The sequence below is a fragment of the Manacus vitellinus genome, unplaced genomic scaffold, assembly GCF_001715985.3.
Source record: "Manacus vitellinus isolate BGI_N305 unplaced genomic scaffold, ASM171598v3 scaffold_14_pilon, whole genome shotgun sequence".
Classification (NCBI taxonomy): domain Eukaryota; kingdom Metazoa; phylum Chordata; class Aves; order Passeriformes; family Pipridae; genus Manacus; species Manacus vitellinus.
This window is the reverse complement of record NW_021939063.1, coordinates 4,399,877-4,418,910: the sequence shown is the minus strand read 5'-3', so window position 1 is coordinate 4,418,910 and position 19,034 is coordinate 4,399,877. Positions and strand designations below refer to the sequence as shown.

The 19,034-nt window shown below is 43.3% G+C and overlaps 1 protein-coding gene across 21 annotated transcripts in view; it reads right to left on the bottom strand.

Moving 5' to 3' along the window:
• Positions 1-19,034, bottom strand: part of FOXP1 (forkhead box P1) — a 335,164-nt gene that overhangs the window by 17,308 nt on the left and 298,822 nt on the right. For 18 of the 21 annotated variants that reach the window (XM_018068353.2, XM_018068351.3, XM_018068356.3 and 15 more), the window contains 4 exons: positions 13,921-14,004; positions 5,273-5,474; positions 5,084-5,163; positions 4,337-4,438 (listed from right to left, as the gene is read on the bottom strand). In XM_018068353.2, coding sequence (XP_017923842.1) covers positions 4,337-4,438; positions 5,084-5,163; positions 5,273-5,474; positions 13,921-14,004 — 468 coding nt within the window. The remainder of the gene's footprint in view (positions 1-4,336; positions 4,439-5,083; positions 5,164-5,272; positions 5,475-13,920; positions 14,005-19,034) is intronic. The other 3 variants (XM_018068371.2, XM_018068364.2, XM_018068373.2) reach the window with 1 other exon arrangement.

Genomic DNA, 19,034 nt, shown 5'->3' with positions numbered 1-19,034 from the left:
GAATACAGCACATTTCATACACAACACAAGAGGAACATTGCTTAGACGTTTTCAAAACAAATATATACGCTCTGCAAAGAGAATTTTCTCCCTTCCTGGAAAAGAAAGCAGTTAGAAAGAACAGAAAGGATTTCATGTAAGTACAGACGGCTGGATTTAGCAGCGAGGCACTGGAGCGGGTGTTGCTGCGGTTTCCCACAGCTGGGCTAATGTGAATCAGGTGCTGAACCTCCCTCCACACCCACGGCACGGACCAGGGCCTCGGCAGCACCTCACCGTCCGTCCGGCACCGACTCCTGCCTCCACGGCTTGCTCTTATATGGAAGTTGGCTCCTATTTCTGGCAGACTACTGTAGTGACTGATCTGAGCCTCTGCCAAGTGAAAACATGAGGAGGGCTCTCCGAAACAAAGTGATAATATCCCCACAGTTCATCATGCAGAGGGACCCACGCTCATGGCATCCGATGCCTGGACGTCTGTCCTGCATCAGGAAGGATGAGCCCAGCCAACCCCTTCAACATGCTGAGGCTGGACACAATGAGACACCTCAGTATGTCACTGCAGGCTGCTGGCTTTTCTATCCCTGCTCCCTCTGAGATGGTGATGAGAGCCTTGTTATTCCTCAAATTGAGTGCCATGCTCCTTCCCTGCTTCAGGAGTTTTTTGAGCAAATACCCTACTGCAATGGTTGGACTTGATGATCTTAAAGGATTTTTTCCACCTAAATGACTCTATGATTCTACAAAGCCATTGTTCATGGAATTTGTACATGGAGCTTGTCCCCAGCACTGCTTGGGAAACCAGGAAAACAGAAGAAGCCATTTGCGGAAAATCTGCAGGCGAACAAACTCCATTCTCACTGGCACCATTGATTCAGTCAATCTGGTTGACTCGTTAGCAGGCATAAAGCCAGCCAAACACATGGCCTGGGTCTAGGAAACCAGGAGACGACAATTTTTTTCCTTCCGACATCATCATCATCCTTTTTTTCATGAACATGGGGACTGGATGGTGAAAGGCAGCTCTAATCATGAATGTCTAAATCACTGTGCAAACAAAGGGTATGCACAGAGCATTTGTCATGGAAATTAGGAGGCGGTGGTGTGTGTGCTGGGAGGGGAAGGCAAAGAGTCTTCTTCTCCTTCTCCAATACCCTGCCATGGCAAGCGCAGTCTTCACACTTCCTCCCCAATACGGGTGGAAGATTTGGGTTTTGAACTGCCTTTGCTCAGCAGATGCTTGAGTGCATCTCCTCTGGCTGTAGGTGCCCAATCCAGGCAGTTCGGCTTTTCCACACTGATCTGCTTCTGAACTGGTGGAAAAATAAACCTTGAATATGCTTTCCCTCTCAGCAAGGCAGAAAATCTAGCAGAAAATCAACCTGTCCATCAGGGCTGCTTCCTTCTGCTCTTACTTTCTTCTGTTCTTATTTTTTAATGATATTTTTTTTTCCCTCCCACCTCTTCCAGATTTCACTACTGTTGACATTTTTGGCAAAATCTCTGATTTTGAGGTGGAGGAAAAACATGTAAACGCCCCACACCTTACGAGCTAAAATCAGCCAGCTCAGCAACTGCTGGTGGGTGCTGCACTAGTGCAACCCGACACAGGGCTGCTGGCCCACATCTGGGTAACTCAGGCAGTTTCCTGTGAAAATGGGAACACTGTCAAGTCTGGAGCAAAATGTAAGAATAATAACACTATTTCCCCCAGTGAAAACTGATCTTGTGGTTCATACAGCAGTTGATCAAACACACACGGCAAAGCTCAGCGAAGGGAGTCCTCGGAGTTTGTAAATAGTCTCTAAATACAGGGTTGAGCAGAAATATTTGTGTTCTCCTTTAAATGAATTTAATGTTGGAGAAATACTTTACAGTCTGTTCTTGTTCTCTTGAAGTCCATGTGCAATTGATGGTTAAGGCTGCAGGATCGGGCTCTTGATATGTTGAAACAGACGAGTGTTTACAAGACATCCACGAAGTGTTGCCCTCACTTCCTATTTTCCATGTGATCCCTTATTTAAGGAATTCACGCCAGAAAGAAATTGTTGTGTTTCCCCTGCCTCTGGATACTTGCTATCTAACAGTTTTATTTGAACAATACCCCAACGTGTTGGAGCCACACCTGCAGCCTGTGCCTCATGGCTGTGACTCAGTGCCAGCAAATTACTCCAAAAAATAAAAGCAAACAGACATTGCCTCTGACCTGTCAGAACCAGTTCACAGTGCTCCCCCAGCAATCAGCTTAACAGAAAAATTAGGAGCTATTATTGTAAGATTATATATTTACCTTGTTAAAAATATTTGTATGCAAGCCACTTTTGCAGAAAAATTACCCTGAACATGCTTGAATGTAGTAAATGAAAGGGTTTGTTATTTTAATAACTGCTCAGGCTCTGCCGTACTGCATTTTGGGAAAGAGGTTCATTTTTTAAAGGTCTTTATTCCTGCACTCTTCTGTGTTTTTGAAATAGGGCTCAGGGAAGCCTTCCCTCACCAAACCCTGACCCTAAACTTGGGGAACACTGACCCAAACGCCCCCTAAGCATTAGCTGAAGGTGAGCGCAAATCAGCACATATATATTCAAATTATTCTGATTCTGCAATTAGCCCCTTGTGCTCGTTCTGCGCCCCGTGGGCTTCCCATCATGCCAATCCAGGGCTGCATTTTCATCCCTGCTGTTCCTGAAGGCTGGCAGAAATCTGAGCAGTCTCCAGCACAAAAACCTGCATTACTCCTAACAGTTGTCAATTTTGCTGGTGCTGCTGGATCTGGGGTGAAGTTTTCCTTTTCCCTGTTACAGGAAACAGGACCTGGACACCTGCAGAAAGTCAAGGTGTCCAAGGAGGGATCTCCCCAGGACACACCCTGCCCTTCTTCAAGCCTGAGGATCTGTAGCTCAGCCTCTTTGCTCCTCTTCTCTATCTGCATGTGGCTTCTGGGACTGGATTTTATGGGATGCAAAAAGCTAATTCCCAAAACTAGCCTCACAGGAGATACAGCCAGGGCTGCCTGCTGCCTTCTTCCACTCCTCCCTCCACTTCCCTTTGCTGCTGGAACTAAATAGGATTTTTACTTTAGCACCCACACCTGCAGCTGCTGAAAGTCCTACTGGAACCACTCCAGCAGCAAAAGACAGGCAGGTCTAAAAGGATCTTAAATCAGGGAAAGTTAATTTCCTTTCTGGATAGTAAGGAAGCTGCTAAGTGAAACACTGCTCATGTTTTCCAACTACAGGGAAGAATCAAAGCAGCAATCACAGAAACTTTTCCTGAACTTAAGAGCTTCTAGACCAAGTTTGAATATGTACAAAATTGAGCTGGGATCTGAATTAAAAGCAAACCATGCCACTAAAAACCAAGCTAACTTCCAAGGACCATTTTTAGCTCCATCCTCTGAAGGAATTAATCCTAAATGCAGGCTGAGACAGGGAAAACAGAAAGAGCTGATGGGACAGCATGTATGGGACCTATTCATCCTACCTGGTCATTTGAAGTTGTCTGAGAGGAAGAGAGCTGTCTAGATTAAGAGGGGTCCAAGTACCAGGGTGCAAGTTTTACAGTGATGCAAGATCCTGTTATTTGATTCATTCATTAGTAATTGCACTGGATTCAGAAGCCAATGTGGATATTAAAGTGCTATATATAAGGGAAAGAGTGGCCCCTCCAAAATATAAAATTAACTCCCCAAACCTTTTACCTAACAATATCTGTGGTAGTGATGGAAAGAAACTGAAGTGCCAAAACCCAAGTTTATTTCTGTTAAAGACATTTCTTATTGTGGAGTTTGCTTCTTGCATATTACATTCAATAAGCTTCTGCTGTGTGATTAAAAAAAAAAACAGAGAGGAAGGTTGTAACAGAGCTGTATATGTAGTTATGAGTCAACTGACTGAGGAAAGAAATCCACTGATCTATAGATCCTAGGGAAAAGAACTGGTTGTTGTGATTACAGCCTGCATAACTAAAAAGACAAACAGTATATCTTCTACTGACACAAGAACTTTTTTTTTTACTTTTTTTTCCCCCTTTTCTAATACGTTCCAGCTGAAGGGTTTGAGTTTCCCTGCTCGTAGCAACCACACAGAGGAACTCGTGGCATAATCACAGAACATAAAAGCCAATAATGGGGATTCAATTAGTGGTTTTCAAAGGCAGAAGAATTTTTCTGCCAAATATCGAATTGTTCCTGCAGATAAGGCACCCAGCGAGTGTCAAAACTGCCGATCTAAATTTTCATGTCCACATGTCGGTACAATTTGTTATGTCATCAGCAGTGCCTGTTCTGTACGTGGCAGACAGCAAAGGCAAGAGGCAGAGGTGGGCTCGGGCTTACCTTCCACGTCGCCGCGTTGCGTCGGAAGTAAGCGAACATTCGCGTGAACCAGTTGTAGATTTCATTTAGTGTTAGCTGTTTTTCGGGAGATTCCAGGATGGCCTTGTGAAGCAAAGCGATTGCAAGATCAGTTACGAGCACGCCAGTACAAAATACACTCACAGTTTTACTTCACCCCACACAAAAAGGGAAGAAAAGGAAGAAAGAATGAAAAAGAAGAGATCTGGAGCAAAAAAATCCGAAGGAGGGTTTTCACAATATGAACTAAGATTAATGGCTGTATTTAACAGTTCAATGGCAAAATTCAAAATGGAATTATCTAATTGTTTTGAGTTTTTATTTCTGTTTCCTTACAGAAATATTAATTTATTAGTCATTCATAAAGCAGAATCAAAGAGAAATGCAAAACATTTCACTAGCTGATTAAAGCTCAGTAATTATTTAGAGCTCAGATTAATTCTAGGGATCAGAGATTACTGTAGCTTGTGATAATTGACTTGCCATCTTTAAACAGGCTCATTTTCACTGTTGTGTGAAATGAATTTCCTAATAATCACATCGTATTGTAATACTTAATCAAAAGCAATTATGTTATATATTGCAGTTCTAAAAACCCTTATAGTAAAGGTTTGAGCATTTGAGCATGCTTACATACCAAAGGTTTGAAAATCTATTTAATCCAGAGTGTGCACATATAGGGAGGCATTTTTTTTCCTAATCCGAACGCGTGTGTTTGGCTCAGCTTACCTGTCTAATTAAAGATGCATACGTGAATGGTGGTCTAACTTCTGCGTTCTTATAAAATTCTTGGTTCTGGGCAATATCTGCTAAATAAGAGCAGTTGTTCTGTTATCATCACAGCCTGGTGCCACCGGGCCACGGGCAACAGCAAGTGCCCCCATCACACGGGGGGCTGTGCCACCGGAACCCCCTTACCTGAAGAAATGGGGACGTTGTATTTATCCGAGTACCGCCTCCGGATGGGTCCGACGTTGTGCATGCTCGTGGTAGTGATGACTGACGGCCCCTGCGTGACGGGAGTGATGGGCGCAGTCGGGGTGGTGGGAGTATGAGGTAAGCTCTGCGGAGACGCCTCGGACGCGGTCTTGGAAAGCGTGACGCTCGATACCAGATTCAGCTGCGGAGGGAAGGACGAGGGTTTTGTTACAAACAGCGTTTCCGGATAATTAAGGGCTGCGGAGAAAATTCTTCACGTGGAGTGTCCCTCAGTTCGGAGCAGACCCCACAGCCCGAGCGCTTGGCACAAAGTGCTGCTCTAACATCTCCTTTAGGAGACACCAAAGGGAAATAAATATATACATTTCCGAATAGGTTTAAAAAACAGAACAATGTAGCCTGCTGCCAGAAGTACAAATCACGAATTTTTATCTAAACCTTAAAGCAAGATCTCGCACAGTACATAATCGTTTTAATATTTTACTTCAAGTTTCATTGTTTCACAGTCTAAACCCCACACCTCTCTGATTTCCATTCCATCATTATGCATGGCTTCTAATCAGTCTTCTTGGATATTTCATTGAAGGCATAAGGCTTAAAATAAAAGGCAAGACTTTCCTAGGGACGTGCTAGGGAGAAATGCAATATCTCTCTTCAGCATTTGGGCTTTTCTTTTTTTTTTTTTTTCCTCCTCTCTGTTCATCCATTTTAAAAGCAAAGCCCAGAGTAGGTTAACACTGGAATAATTTAATTAATCACAGTGCATGAAATACTGTGAGCGTTCAGCCCAGCACAAGTGGCACCACTCTTTCTTTTCCTCCTAGGACCGAAGGCATCAGCATTACCTGCACGAAGCCCAGCCCCACTCATGTGGCACCGTGCCCCAGCAGGCTGTAAAACACACCTGCCCCCAGGATTGGGTATCAAACCCAGCTCCAACCAGAGTGTTTTCGATACACAACCCTATTTATATAACCAGCATCCACATTCCTCCCCGACCCTTTCTTTTTGCCCTACAACGTCCTTTGAAAGACGACGCTCAGTCTCAATAGGTCACTCCTGCTGAAGTATTTTAAACAAACAATCCTATCCCTTAACTACAACATCAGAGAAGAAGACTGAGAAAAGGGCTCTTTGACTACTTTCACATTTCCTTCCCTTAGGCAGTTTTGCAAATAATATTGGTGAAATCCTGACCTCATTGAAGTTGGTAGCAAAATTCCTACTGAATTTAACAGGGCCAGAATTTTACAACTTTTGTTCGTGATTAAAATTCCTCTTTTGCAGGACATTAAACCTTCAGAGATGAAGGCAAGGCACACGATGCAGCTATGCCCCCAAATATCTCATGTTTATCCATAAGGCACTGTATTAATTTTCCTCGTATGAAAGTACCCAGATAAGAAAACTCCTATTAGCAGCCCTCATACAAGTTAATAGCCACAAATAACGTTTCTTTATAAAAATAATAGGATTTATCCAAAACAAAGGTAGTGGAAAATAAAGAGCTGTAGCATTACAGAGAGGATACCAACGCAAAAAGCCCATCACCCACAGAAAGGGTGCAACTGAGGGAATATAAATTGTGATTGCTTTTCCCTCCCGATGGTGAGAAGGAGTGAGCTGAGGGAAGCTGGACACAAACACCCAGCACAGGCTGGTGCCACAGGGCTGCAATGGTGCTCCAAGGGCGGGAGGTGGTGAGCAGCAGACCTGCAAACATTCTGTGCAGGTGCTTACAAACAACTCGCCTTCCAGTGGGAAATACTTAACACTTTGTGGCAAAGCCACAGAGTGTGAAGCCAGAGAGGGATGATGGTGGTTAAATACAGGTATCGATTTCCCAGAGTCATATTCTGGTCTGAACCACTACCTGCAGCCTGGAGTTGAGCTCACCTGTTTAAAACCTCATGGTGCCAGGCACTGCCACCACATGCTGCCCAGTCCGCTCATTGACTGGCATGATTTAAGGACACTGATTAGGGACATACAGATAGTAATGTCTCCCTGTTATCCATCTATCCATCTATTACATATGATAAAAGGACCAGTGATGATAATAATAGTGCAACTGACAGGTCTCACCATGAAATTAAATCTACTGTATTTTATCTCAGTTTCTAAATGGACATTTTAACAGTCCAATAACTGCGAGGAAATCTGCATCAATTTTAAGTGCCCTTCTCAGCGCAGGCTCAGCAGCCGGGCCCTCCTGTTGGAAAGATCACTGCTCCTGCTTCATCATTACGGCTCCAACTACTCCATTTCAAAAGAGTCCCCTTCCTTTTTCAGCATGTAAAAACTTAACATTTAATCTGTTTCTACTAGGGAACTGTGAGAAAGGATCCACAAAGGTCAGTGTTCCCTGCTTAAAGAATCTGAATCAAGTTAAATTTCTTTAGGCTTTTCAGCGTAGGTAGCGACGAGGAATAAACACAGAAGAGGACGAGCAAAGGGGGGGGGCTTTAACAGGCTTGACAAATGACACTGTGATTCACACCCACTGCTGGGCTGCCACTAATAAGCTACAGAGGAAGCAGCCAATCTCAGCTAATTACCAGATAAAATTGTATTGTAAGGACTCTAATTAGGAGATGCTTATGGAGGTGATCTAATGATTAAACGCTGCATCCAAGTGACCCCACCATCAATGTGCAGTGGTGCAAGATGTCACCGGAATATTTTGTAGAAACAGTAATTTTATTTCAAGGAGGGGAGGCAGTAATATTTGTAATAATGGCTATGAGGTAAACTAATTAAAAGACAGTTCCTAAAGGAAGACTGTGGCTTTGAGCAGCTGTGGCCGTTCCAAAACAAAGTGCCAAATCTCAACAGAGGAGCTGCAGTCAAGTGGAAAATTTCTGCCTGACCTCTGCTCTCGCTATTAATTTGCAGGAAACCTAATGACACATATACATATTCCCACAAAATTGTTCTAATTGCTAATTTGCCAAAGGAGCCCAGTTTCCAAATTAAACATGACTGCAGTCTGTGAGGAAAGAGAGAACAAAAAGCTGGAACGCAGCGAGTCTGCCGCGTTTCACCTCCGACGACCATTTGTGAGCCTGAACCAACAAGTTAATGAAACACGACCTTGTCCATTGCTAGCAAAGTTTTTCCTTTTTCCGTGTTTTATTTGATGACATGCTCCTCTTCCAGCTGGGTTCCCCAAACCCGAGCCAGGGTAAGGGAGGAGAGGGCTGCGCTCCCTCCGCAGCCTTCATTTCTGCTTTCTTTGTTGCATCGATAGCGCCAAGGCTGAAAAATCGGTTGTGAATTAGAGCAGAATAACAAATTATGAATGGTGTTGGTTTTGTTGCCATCTTGAATTATTAATCTGAATGGTAAACTATTAAATCTTAATATTGGCGTCAATTAGAAACATGGAAATGGCCATGGATGACTGTGCAGGGCAAAGATCAGGGAGGGACTGGGCTAGGAGGGTTTCTTTTCCTGATGGAAACTCGACACGGTTTCTCCCTGTTTGCATTTGCTATTTAAAAACAAGTTACTATGATTAGAAAAGTTGTTCGAGTTGGTATTTTGTACACAGCCTGTTTCCCACATACCGTAATTTTTGGATGAGGTATCGCTGCTGGCAGAGGGAAGGGAGCCCGAGCCACAGAGTGAGAACTTCAACATTCAAGTGTTCTTGCACTGCAGCAAGACACAACGTGGGTGCTCTCTGAGTACACCCTTGCACCAAGGAGTTAAATGTTTTTGTAATGTTTGTACTGGGGATGGGGGGAAGGGAGGATTTCTTCCAGCCTTCAAAAAAAATCCAACCAAAAATAAGAAGGAAAAAAACCAACAGAAAACCCACCAAGGCCCACAACAGTTTCAGGTCCTAAAATTCTGCAAATTCAATCACTGAACCTTGTTGGTTCCTTCGTTCAGTTTTGGTTTTTGAGAATATTTCCTCATACTGTTTTGACTTCATCATAAATGCAGTAATTGTTTCAGTGTTCAATATCCTGCTTAGGATTTTATTATTAACCTTCCCTTTCAAGAAACAGTCATGTCTTCCTATTAAAGGTGAAAACTGAGTCATTTTCTTTTTTCTTTAGGTATAAACAAGGCACAGAGGCAACCCTCTCCTTCACTCTGTAAAATAGATTTCCAGTAAGTGGCTCTCCCACTAGGGCTAAGTCTGATTTTTTTTTTGTGTAAACATTTTACATGACAATAGTGGCTGCACATAAAAATAGCCCTGAAACTCTTTTAAAAGAAGAAATATACATATATATATGTTTCTAAGTGTCACGGTGGGGCCATACCCACTGCTGCAGGGCAGTGACTCCTCTGTGATGGAAGCTGCTGCTCTGGGCCCAACTGGGGCTGAGGATTTATCTGCACTGAGTTCCTGGGACTGAAATACTCTGGAGCAGAAACTCATTTTCTTAACACCAAGGGCGAGAGAGAAAGTGAATACTCGGCCTAAAACTTAGTTCAATGCTGTGTCTTCCTCTCCCTGTTTCAGCCTGGACACATTAGTGTATTGGATGCAGAGCCTGGCAGGCAGCAATCACTTAGCAGGTGTTGTTATTGGCAGAAATACTAAGGAAACTGAAGCTGAGGAGTGAGACTTAATGAAAACCAGTATATAAAAACAGCTTTTGTTGTGCTTGAGAATCTCTCTTTATTGCTGCGTATCGTTATTTTTTCAAACTATAAAGTACGGCTACAGCAGCTAAAATGCTCAGTCATTACCTCAACAGTTAAAAGACTTTTTTTTAATGCTTTGTTATTACAGTTGCTAAAAACAGTATTTCAAAACAATCATAACTGCTATGGTTAAGGGGAAAAAAAGGTACATTAAAGAAGGGATATCTAGCAGTGCATCTTATTTAAAGTGCCAAAGTGTCTTTAAAAGTTTTCTATTTTTAAAAGATGGTTATAACACCTAGTATGAAGAATTACTTGTTGGTTGATGCTTTTTCCTTCTCCCTCCCTTCCTATGAACTTCGACATAAGTTAATCCTCCCAAAAGAAAGCACATTTCCATTTGAACCTATTATGCTGATGGCTAACACCGATGAAAAGAGCATGTCGGGGAAGGTTTCTTAATAGCAAAACCAGGGTGACAATTCTTGAGAAACTGCTGTTCCGGCTTTTGTGTTGTGGTTTTGGTTTTTTTACCTTGAAAAAAATTCACCTCACCGGAACACGTCACAGCATATTCTGTCTCAGACAGCTTTGTTCTCACTAGAGTCAGGCCTTTAGTCCCACCAAAACAACACGTGTAGCACAAAGAGGAACAACTTTGCCTGCCCTGAGTGTTAAGTTGTGAGATTCCTCAATTTTTTTTTAAAGTGCTGCCATTGAGCATTTTCATTATAAAGCTGGGCATCTTTAAAGGTCGTCCTGAGCACTGCCCCAGCTCCTGGAGTGTTCTTCCTCCACACCCCCTCCTCCCTGCCCAGAAGCCCCTTGGGAGCAGCACACCAGGCACAGACAGCGACCTCCCCGCCCAGGTACCCATCTGCCAGGGATGTGGGCCATCTACCACCACACTACATAGGAAGGTGCTTGAATCTCATCAGCTTCAGTAGGTCTAGAGAACTTTAATGAACAGATATTTGGATGGGCTAAAATGCAGGGGCCACTCCACCACCCTTAAGCTCAATATTACTGCAACAAGCTAAAGCCACCCAAAGGTGGGTATGAGATGGATGGACATGGCTAAACCAGACAAGCAACCCTTACCCAAAGCTGGGTTGGGTTTTGAACTGATGCACAACCATCAAGAACTTGGTTGTGGTCCAACTGGTCCAACACCACCCACTCAGCTACTGCCCAGAGCCCAAAAGGCAAATAAATATGGTACCACTGGTCAGTGTGGATTACACAAGGCATGTGGTTAACACAGACACCCATATAACCTGCCAGTAGCAAAATAGTTTAAAACAAGCATTAAGATCCTTTAAGTAGAATAAAAACATTTCCTCAGTCATGAAAAGGCTGTAATTTTAAATCCCAATTCACTGCTATGTTTGGATTCACAGCCGCCTTTTCCTTTAAAATCACCAAAGCACCGTAATATATTAGTTCTAACATACACCTTGCATTAGTTATGTTGGCAGAAAAAAAATTAATTACTGGATGTAAAGACTACTTTGCAGTGCAATAATGGTCATCAGATCTTTTTACCAAAGTCCTATCCCACTGAGTTAAAAGGATGAGGGTCTAACAGAGTCTATGCAATGCCTGTGTATTTTTTTCACTAGGAAAGCACAATTTATGCAAAACACTATACTTCTACATTTTATAATTAATTTTCAAATGCTTCACCTATACATATTTTAATAATTTCTGATTTATCAGATGGTATCTATAATAAATTTTTCTATATTTCAATAAATGAAAAGAAGGCAGTTTCAATCCAACAACAGAGTGCCACACAATATAGGCCTGTCAGGCACCAATTTTTACTTCTAACATGTAAGTTAAAGGATAAGGAATTTATAATGCTGCCTGTGAACGAAACCACTTTTCATACACAAATGTGATCTTTTTTTTTCCAAAGGGTAATACAACAGTACATTTACATAAACTAATCCAAACAATCTATGTATTTGACAATGGCAAACCTCACACAGACTGCCTATTGTTGGTTTACATCTTGGAGTTCTTTATGTTGGCTTGTAACACTGCTCTAGCTGTCAAAGGTTTGACTTGGACTCTAAATAAATGGTTATAGAAGTGCTGTGCAGCGATATTGGACTTCTTTGCAAAAGAAAACCTGCTGTGTATGAATTCAAAAGCTATTAATTTTTCAGTCAAAAATATTCATGCCTATTTCTTTTAATAAAGAAACACTGTGCTGAGCAACTGAGAGATAATGTTGACTAGTGGTACAGAATTTTCAATAGAGCAGTTAAAAATAAATTTAGTAGGAGGTCCCCAACAAAGCTATAATTTTCCAGAATGTAAAACATTTTTAACACTAATCAAGACAGCCCTTTTCCCCCTGCGTTCAAGGTTTTTTTTCCGCTGCTTTTCCCTGTTTATTAGCTGTTAACACTAATCTTCATGGCGACACCGCCTGGTATCTCCGTAGCCTACAAGCCCCGCCAAAGCTTCCTGCCCTCCGCGGCCGCGCATCAGTCACGAGCTGCCTTTGCCAAACCCCGCTCGCCTTCTGACGATTTCCTCCCTTCGGTTTGTAATCCCTCCTCCTGAGGGGCACCGCTGTTATGGAAGGCCTCAAGGCAGAGTGCTTTGAGACTCCCAGATTATTCCGCTGTTTTAATTTTTAATCCGGTAAGAGCTATAGAAACCAAACCTCCTCCCCGTTCTGTTGGGTCTATGCACTTTGCCAACAATGCGCTGAAGTATTTGCATTCAGGCTGAGATGGATGTGAGGAACTGGAAGAATGCTATTTTTATAGACACTGTCAGTAGATTCCACTCTAGAGGGCTGGTGTCCACTGGATCAGGCAATTTTAGACATCTCTACAGTTTAAATGGAAGGGTTTATATGTACCACTCAACTCTCTCCAAAAAGGCAAGGAAATTTCCCGTTGACTTTGACATCTGCTCCAGTGTTGCTGAATAGCCTGCAATTTTCTGTCTAGTAGCCTCCCTATGCACTCCTGCAACCATTTATTTCCAACTACATGGAAACTGAGAAATCCTTTTCTAGTAAAAATGTGTGCGCGAAGTGTTTAATGATTTTATGTTCTCTATCTCTGTAATGTGTTCTGTTTCAGACATTAATTTTGTCTACCAACTGCATCTTGGCAGGCTACCATATTTGCTGGGTTAATAGTCTGACTCCTTTTTATTTCTATCACCATAAATCATACATATATGGGTGTGTGTTTGCTTTATTTATAGAAAAAAAATCAGTCAAAACAGATAAACCAATACTTTGTCATTATGCTGCATCATTGCATATTGATTAAAATTGCTGGTACTAACTATAGATTGTCAACGCTCAATTAATTTTCACACAATGACTCAAAGCAAAATCAAATAAAGCCAGTGTACCTTTAAATCTTACAAATCTTAAAATCAAGAAGCAAAGCACTCTCTCCATTTTGAATAATCATTGGAAGCTCCAAGGAACAGCATTAAGAGGTTGGGAGAAAACAACACCTGAAGAAGAGTCATTTCAGCCAAGGAAGGAGATGGGGGGTTTGCGTGGGTTTGAGGGTATCCAGGAGTTTTCTTGGGCTGCAAAGCCATTTACTTCCCCTGCTTCCCCTTTTTCAAAGAGCAATCTGGGGTGGAGAAGGTTTCACTTCTCAGTTTCAACAGTATAAAACCTGATACTGGGTAACTGTGATTATCATCAAAATGTGCAGGGAGAAAGCAAAATAAATATACTAAATATAATTTAATTACAACTCCTTCCTAACACTTCCTAAGATTTCATCCCAGTCAGACTGATGCAAAGTGACTCACAGGCTAGTACATGAGGCCAGAAAAAGGCCCAGTGCATCAGCTTTAGAACAAAATTTGACTTTGAAACTCCCTGAAGAGAGAGGGATGACAAAACTCAACTGCACTTCACATCTCCTCCCCTCACCCGGCTCTGGAGTGGGCCAGACTCCAGTGGGGAACAGGAAAGAGAGGTCTGTTGTGAGGGTTGTTTTTTGTTTTCGGCACGAGTTTGTACTTACGGGCTGAGGGGTGGCTTTTGGTTCAGTTGACTTCACATGCAGGTGTGTCATCATGGCTTGCAGGCGCTCTTTATCTTTTGCAAGCTGAAAGGAGAGAGAAAAAAAATACCCTCTGTTACTCGCACAAATAAAACCCAGCCTCTGCTTATTCCTAATTAAACAGCTGGCACCGAGGCATGAGACAGAAGAGTTTTATTGCTGAGTAGTTTGGAAATTGTATATGGCCTATTCGTGAGGTAAAGCTAACGCGCGGTGCTGGGTGTCACTATTTCCCAAAGCAAAATGCATTAGCCCTCGAGTGAGAAGAGCTAGACCTGCTGGCACCAAGAGCTTCACTCCAGCCCTGACAGCTAAAAGACAACAGTGAATCATGTTTATTAACCAGCCCCACTCCAGCTCAGGAGGCGCAGCAGAAAGCAAGCAGGGCAGTGGCTCCAGGATGCATTTTCCTTCTTTCAGACCAGAAAACAAGCAGCACAGATGGGCTGTGGCTTTACGTCATCTACAGGCTTTGTGGCACATGCAGCAAGCGCAGACAGTGGTGGTTAAACCACACGAGGCAGCTCTGTGGGGGCTCATCAGGCAGCATCAGCTCCAAAAGCACCTGGATTTTACTCGAGAAGGTGACAGAGACCTTGGCAGGTCACCCTGGGAAGCCAAGTTGGGACCTCAGCAGGGTCACCCCAAGCGAGTGGCAGGTCCTGCTCTGGGAGCTGCCAGCATCCCTCTGGCATAATCCTGAGGGCAGTGGGGTGGAAAAGGCTGAAAGCAGGAGGAATCACCCCAGAGCACTCATCCTGGGGCACCCAATGCCACAGGACCAATGTTTTTGCCCTTTCTCATCGGTCAGTTCAGGCCCAAGAGCTGGGGCAAAGCTCTTGGTCTAGATGCCTCTTGCATTTTATGGTTGAGATCCACACCAGGCCACAGCTGGAGTCCTGGGATCTCTGCAGGCATCCATAGCCAGGTCAGCTTCCCAATGCATTTCAGTGCACTGGATAGATACGAAATTTCATTATTTTTGGAAACAAGGAATTTTTTGAATGTGTGAATATGACTTTTTCCAGCCGTTCTTAAAAAAACTACAGCGGAAAGATATTAAGAATACTACTAATGAAAATGGAGTGCTATTAATCTGCATGCCCAACACAAAGGTTCCTGCTTCCAACAGGACTTGGATCGGGTTCTTACAAATGACAATTTTTGCAGAGCTGAGTTTTTTCTTTAGACAAGCCAGATTCCTGGTGCCAAAAGGAGAACTGCGCTTGCATTCCAGTAAAACTTTAAACAACCTGCCCACCTTATCATCGTCATCTGTTTGTAGCAGTAAAGTTGGGCTAAGTGTACATAAAAGGAGACTTGGTTATAAATCCCCATTCATAACCTTATGGTCAAGGTTGTCCTGCTCTTCTCAAGGCAAGGGGTTTCTGAGAGTGCCAGGAAGGCATCATAATGGGACAAAACTCAGCACGTGAGTTTCCAAAACAGGAATTAAATAAAGGAAAAAATGGGTGTCACCACTGCACGCTCTGGAAATGCAAAAGCAAAAATCACCAGGCTTTTCAAATGGCTGCTCTTTTCTTGGTCAAAAACCTCAAAGGCAAGAGAGAAAACCTGGCACCTACGGCAGATCTCCTGCAATCTCATCCCAGATCTGTGCTGGACCCTTCACAGGAGAGCCGAATGGCAGTGATGGGCTCTTATTGAAGCGCTGCAGAGAAAGTTCTCCCTCTGAGAGTCCTCCAAGGACCTCTCCAGAGGAAGGAGAGGGCTCACCCCTCAGCTGCCATGCTTCACACAAAACAAGTGAAGCCAAGAAATAGTTGTGCTCTCCGTGCAGCTCTGTTGTGCAATCCCTCATTCCTCACAGTCGCCGGGCACACGGGCTGCTTGGCGGGGTCATCTGTGCATTAAATTTTGGTCCGCAGGCTACTGCAGAAGAACAACATCTCGCAGCCAAAATAAACAAAAGGCAGGCACCTGAGAGCTTCCTGCCAGCCCCGGCACGGCGGCAGGAGGGGACGGCACCCGGGCAGCACAGGGCACACCCTGCCGCGCTTCCTGCGGCCCCCGCGGCGAGGGGGAGCGGGGAGAGGGGCACCCCCCTCCCCACCGCCGGGGTCCTTGTTTGTAGTGTTTTCACTCATCGTCTCAGCAATGCTTTTAACGCCGAAACTGGTGGATGGAGGTTATTAAAGATCCTCTCGACATTTCAGGCAGACACACGCTAGCATTTTGTCATAGTCTAGGAATTCAAACACTCACCCAGTTAGGCAGGAGTTTAAATTATGAAAAATAGAGGTCTCTCGGTTTCAAAGCACTGAAGAGAAGTTAAAAAATCTGAAGAATTTCTTTAAACTGTTTTTCCCTTAGGTCAGGAAGCACTAGTGATATAAAACTAGAGTGTCACTAGTAGCCTCTCTGGTCAGTGGGGTCATACTAAAGAAGCCACGAGGGCTTGCCTGGCCACTGGTGGGAGCAAATTCTCACTGGTGGCACCCACTGGAGTGCAGATGGTCCAGAAACGGGGATTATTAGTCAACAAGCAGGAAAATGCTCTCGGTCTACTGATAGTGTTGTTCAGCAAGGACAGTTCTGACATGGATGTAAGGATCTGCTCTGTACAGGGCGTATGAGGAAAATAATATAGTCTCATCTGAACACTCTTTCTTTTTTCCTGTATCCATTTGGAAAGCTCTGCACGGTGGGAGTTCTCAGATGGCCACCCAGTTCTCCATGATAAGCCTGGTTTTGTGAGGTTTCCCTCACCTCTGGGGGTACAAGCATGATGCAGGTGCCCAACTGTGGTTCAACAGAAAACACACCCAGAGCAAGGTAATAAGCTTTGTGAGCTTGGATGCCAAGACACAAACCTTGTCCTGGAGAGGTTAAATCCTAAAACTACACCAGTAGGAAAGCTAGGAGAGGAAAGCACAGAAAGCACAGGCCAGAATGGGCTCAAGGCAACAGGGTGATCAAGGAACCAGAGAAAAGGCATTAGAGACTTAGATGATGGAGAAATTGCACAGGAGGAAAAACAGATGGAAAATAATGGCAAGAAGCAGAAATGGGAAAATGAGCATGAGGGCATTCAACAGGAGCACAGTAACATCAAAAGGGGAGAGCACTTCAGCAGCAGGATTTTGGACAGACCAAGGACAGAGGAGAAGGAAGCCACTCCTGGGCGATGCAAGAGGCAGCCAAGACACAGCCCTCCCATTCCATGCCTAGTTAGGCTGTGCACTATAAAGGTTTAGGATCCACTTGCCAAGAGTGTCAATGGATGCTGTAAGAAAGCAGGCCCAAGCAGTGTTTTCACTGCAATGAAAATGGCCAGCTTCTTAATTTTGTCCCATTGCAAGACATTTCTCTAAACTTATCATAGCCTTGTTGCTATCCTGAAATGTTTTCCCACTCAAAGGTGGTGTTGCAAAATGGATGTTCTATTCCAGCTAAGAACTAGTTAGGGATAGGAATATGTTCCTGTGTTTGTGTTTTACCCAGCAGCCCAATTCTCACTATTTATAACAGCAACAAATGATCATGTCAAGATGGTTTAAACAAAGTGAAATATGAGAAGATCTCTACCTTGTCTGTGATTTTTTAAGTATGTTTGTGATGGAAATGCTGAGACCCAACTTCAAGATTTTTGCAAAGGGCATTTGTAATCAAACACAAAATAGATCTGACCTGTTTCTTTCCAAAATTTTGATTAAAAATTACTTTCTTTAAAAGATATTACACTTAACTCTGTCTGTAACACTGATAAAACTATTGTGCATAAAATAAATAAGAGCATAAAGAAAAAAAAAGGAAAAGGTTTGCATTTGGGTCCATCACACTCAAAACCTGAAGTGTGCCTGTCAGGTGGAATGAATTTGTTTTGATGTGTATGCATGAAATGGTGTGATATGTAGATCCTGCCATGGTCCTGGAGTCTGAACAGTAGGTGATACTTCACAGCTCCACTGTAAGGCACAGCTGCTCACCAGTGCTGAGCACTGTGGGTCACTGGGAGAGGCTATGGCTCCCTTTTGTATCTAACTCACACAACTCAGCCTCCACAGGGCTTGGGGAGCATCATCGTCTTCGTGATGCTCCACTATGTGAGGTCAGTGGTCTTCAGACCATGTCACTGAACACCTCACTGTTGGGCCAGACTTTTGGTTTTATTATGGTTCTGTGCAAAAACAGGTTACAGCCACACAAACTAGGTACTGGAGGACAAACCCCTGAATGTATTTAGACAGGGTATTTTTAAACTATCACAGGACTGGTACACGGGATGAAAAGAGAAGGGAAACAGGGAAGTTACAGGTACATTTCAGAAGTAGGACCACCCTCCTCCTCCACCTGTCCTTGCTGGCCAATACATAGATGGTCTCTGTTATCATCATCCCCTTCTAAATTAGGTCTCCAGTTCATTCTACCTACTGTTCTCAGATTGTCACAAACAAATCCATAACTTTTTGGCACTCTTACCCCTTTGAAATTATGGTCTCGTCTTGGGGACCTTATGCTGCCTTCCCTTGCATTGACTCCAAGCTCAGGGGCATTCCCAGCACCAAATGGGTGTGAAGCTGTAACTCTTAGTCATTTACAGCAACTAGCAGAATGCACTGCTGATAAACCTTTCAGAAGTATTGTCAAGGGCTTATGGAGGGGTGGTAACCAAATATCACTGTCCTGTGCAACTGTTAACACAGGGCATCCACCAGTAGTTCCAGGCACAGCCATTCTCAGTGGCTGTGGGAGAGAAGGATTAATGCTTTTCAAGCTGACTGTTACTGAAGAATCTAGATTTACCTTCAGTCTCAATATTACTGCACCTTGGTGAAAGATTATCTCATATCTCAGTTTACCAGGAAGACTGTACATTTTTTTTTTTCCTAATTCCCGAGAAACTTGATAAAATAACAGACCATTTCTCATAACATTTTCTGCAAGACTCTGATATTTTATGACTGGTTGTTTGATTTTTATAAAACTTGTATTAAAATAGTTTATATTGCTTCAGCTAATAGTGAAAGAGTGTCATGACCAGCGTGTTCCTTAAAGTAAAATTTAGGAAATGTCTATGAAAGAAAAAGGGTAATTTGTAAGATAAGAAGATA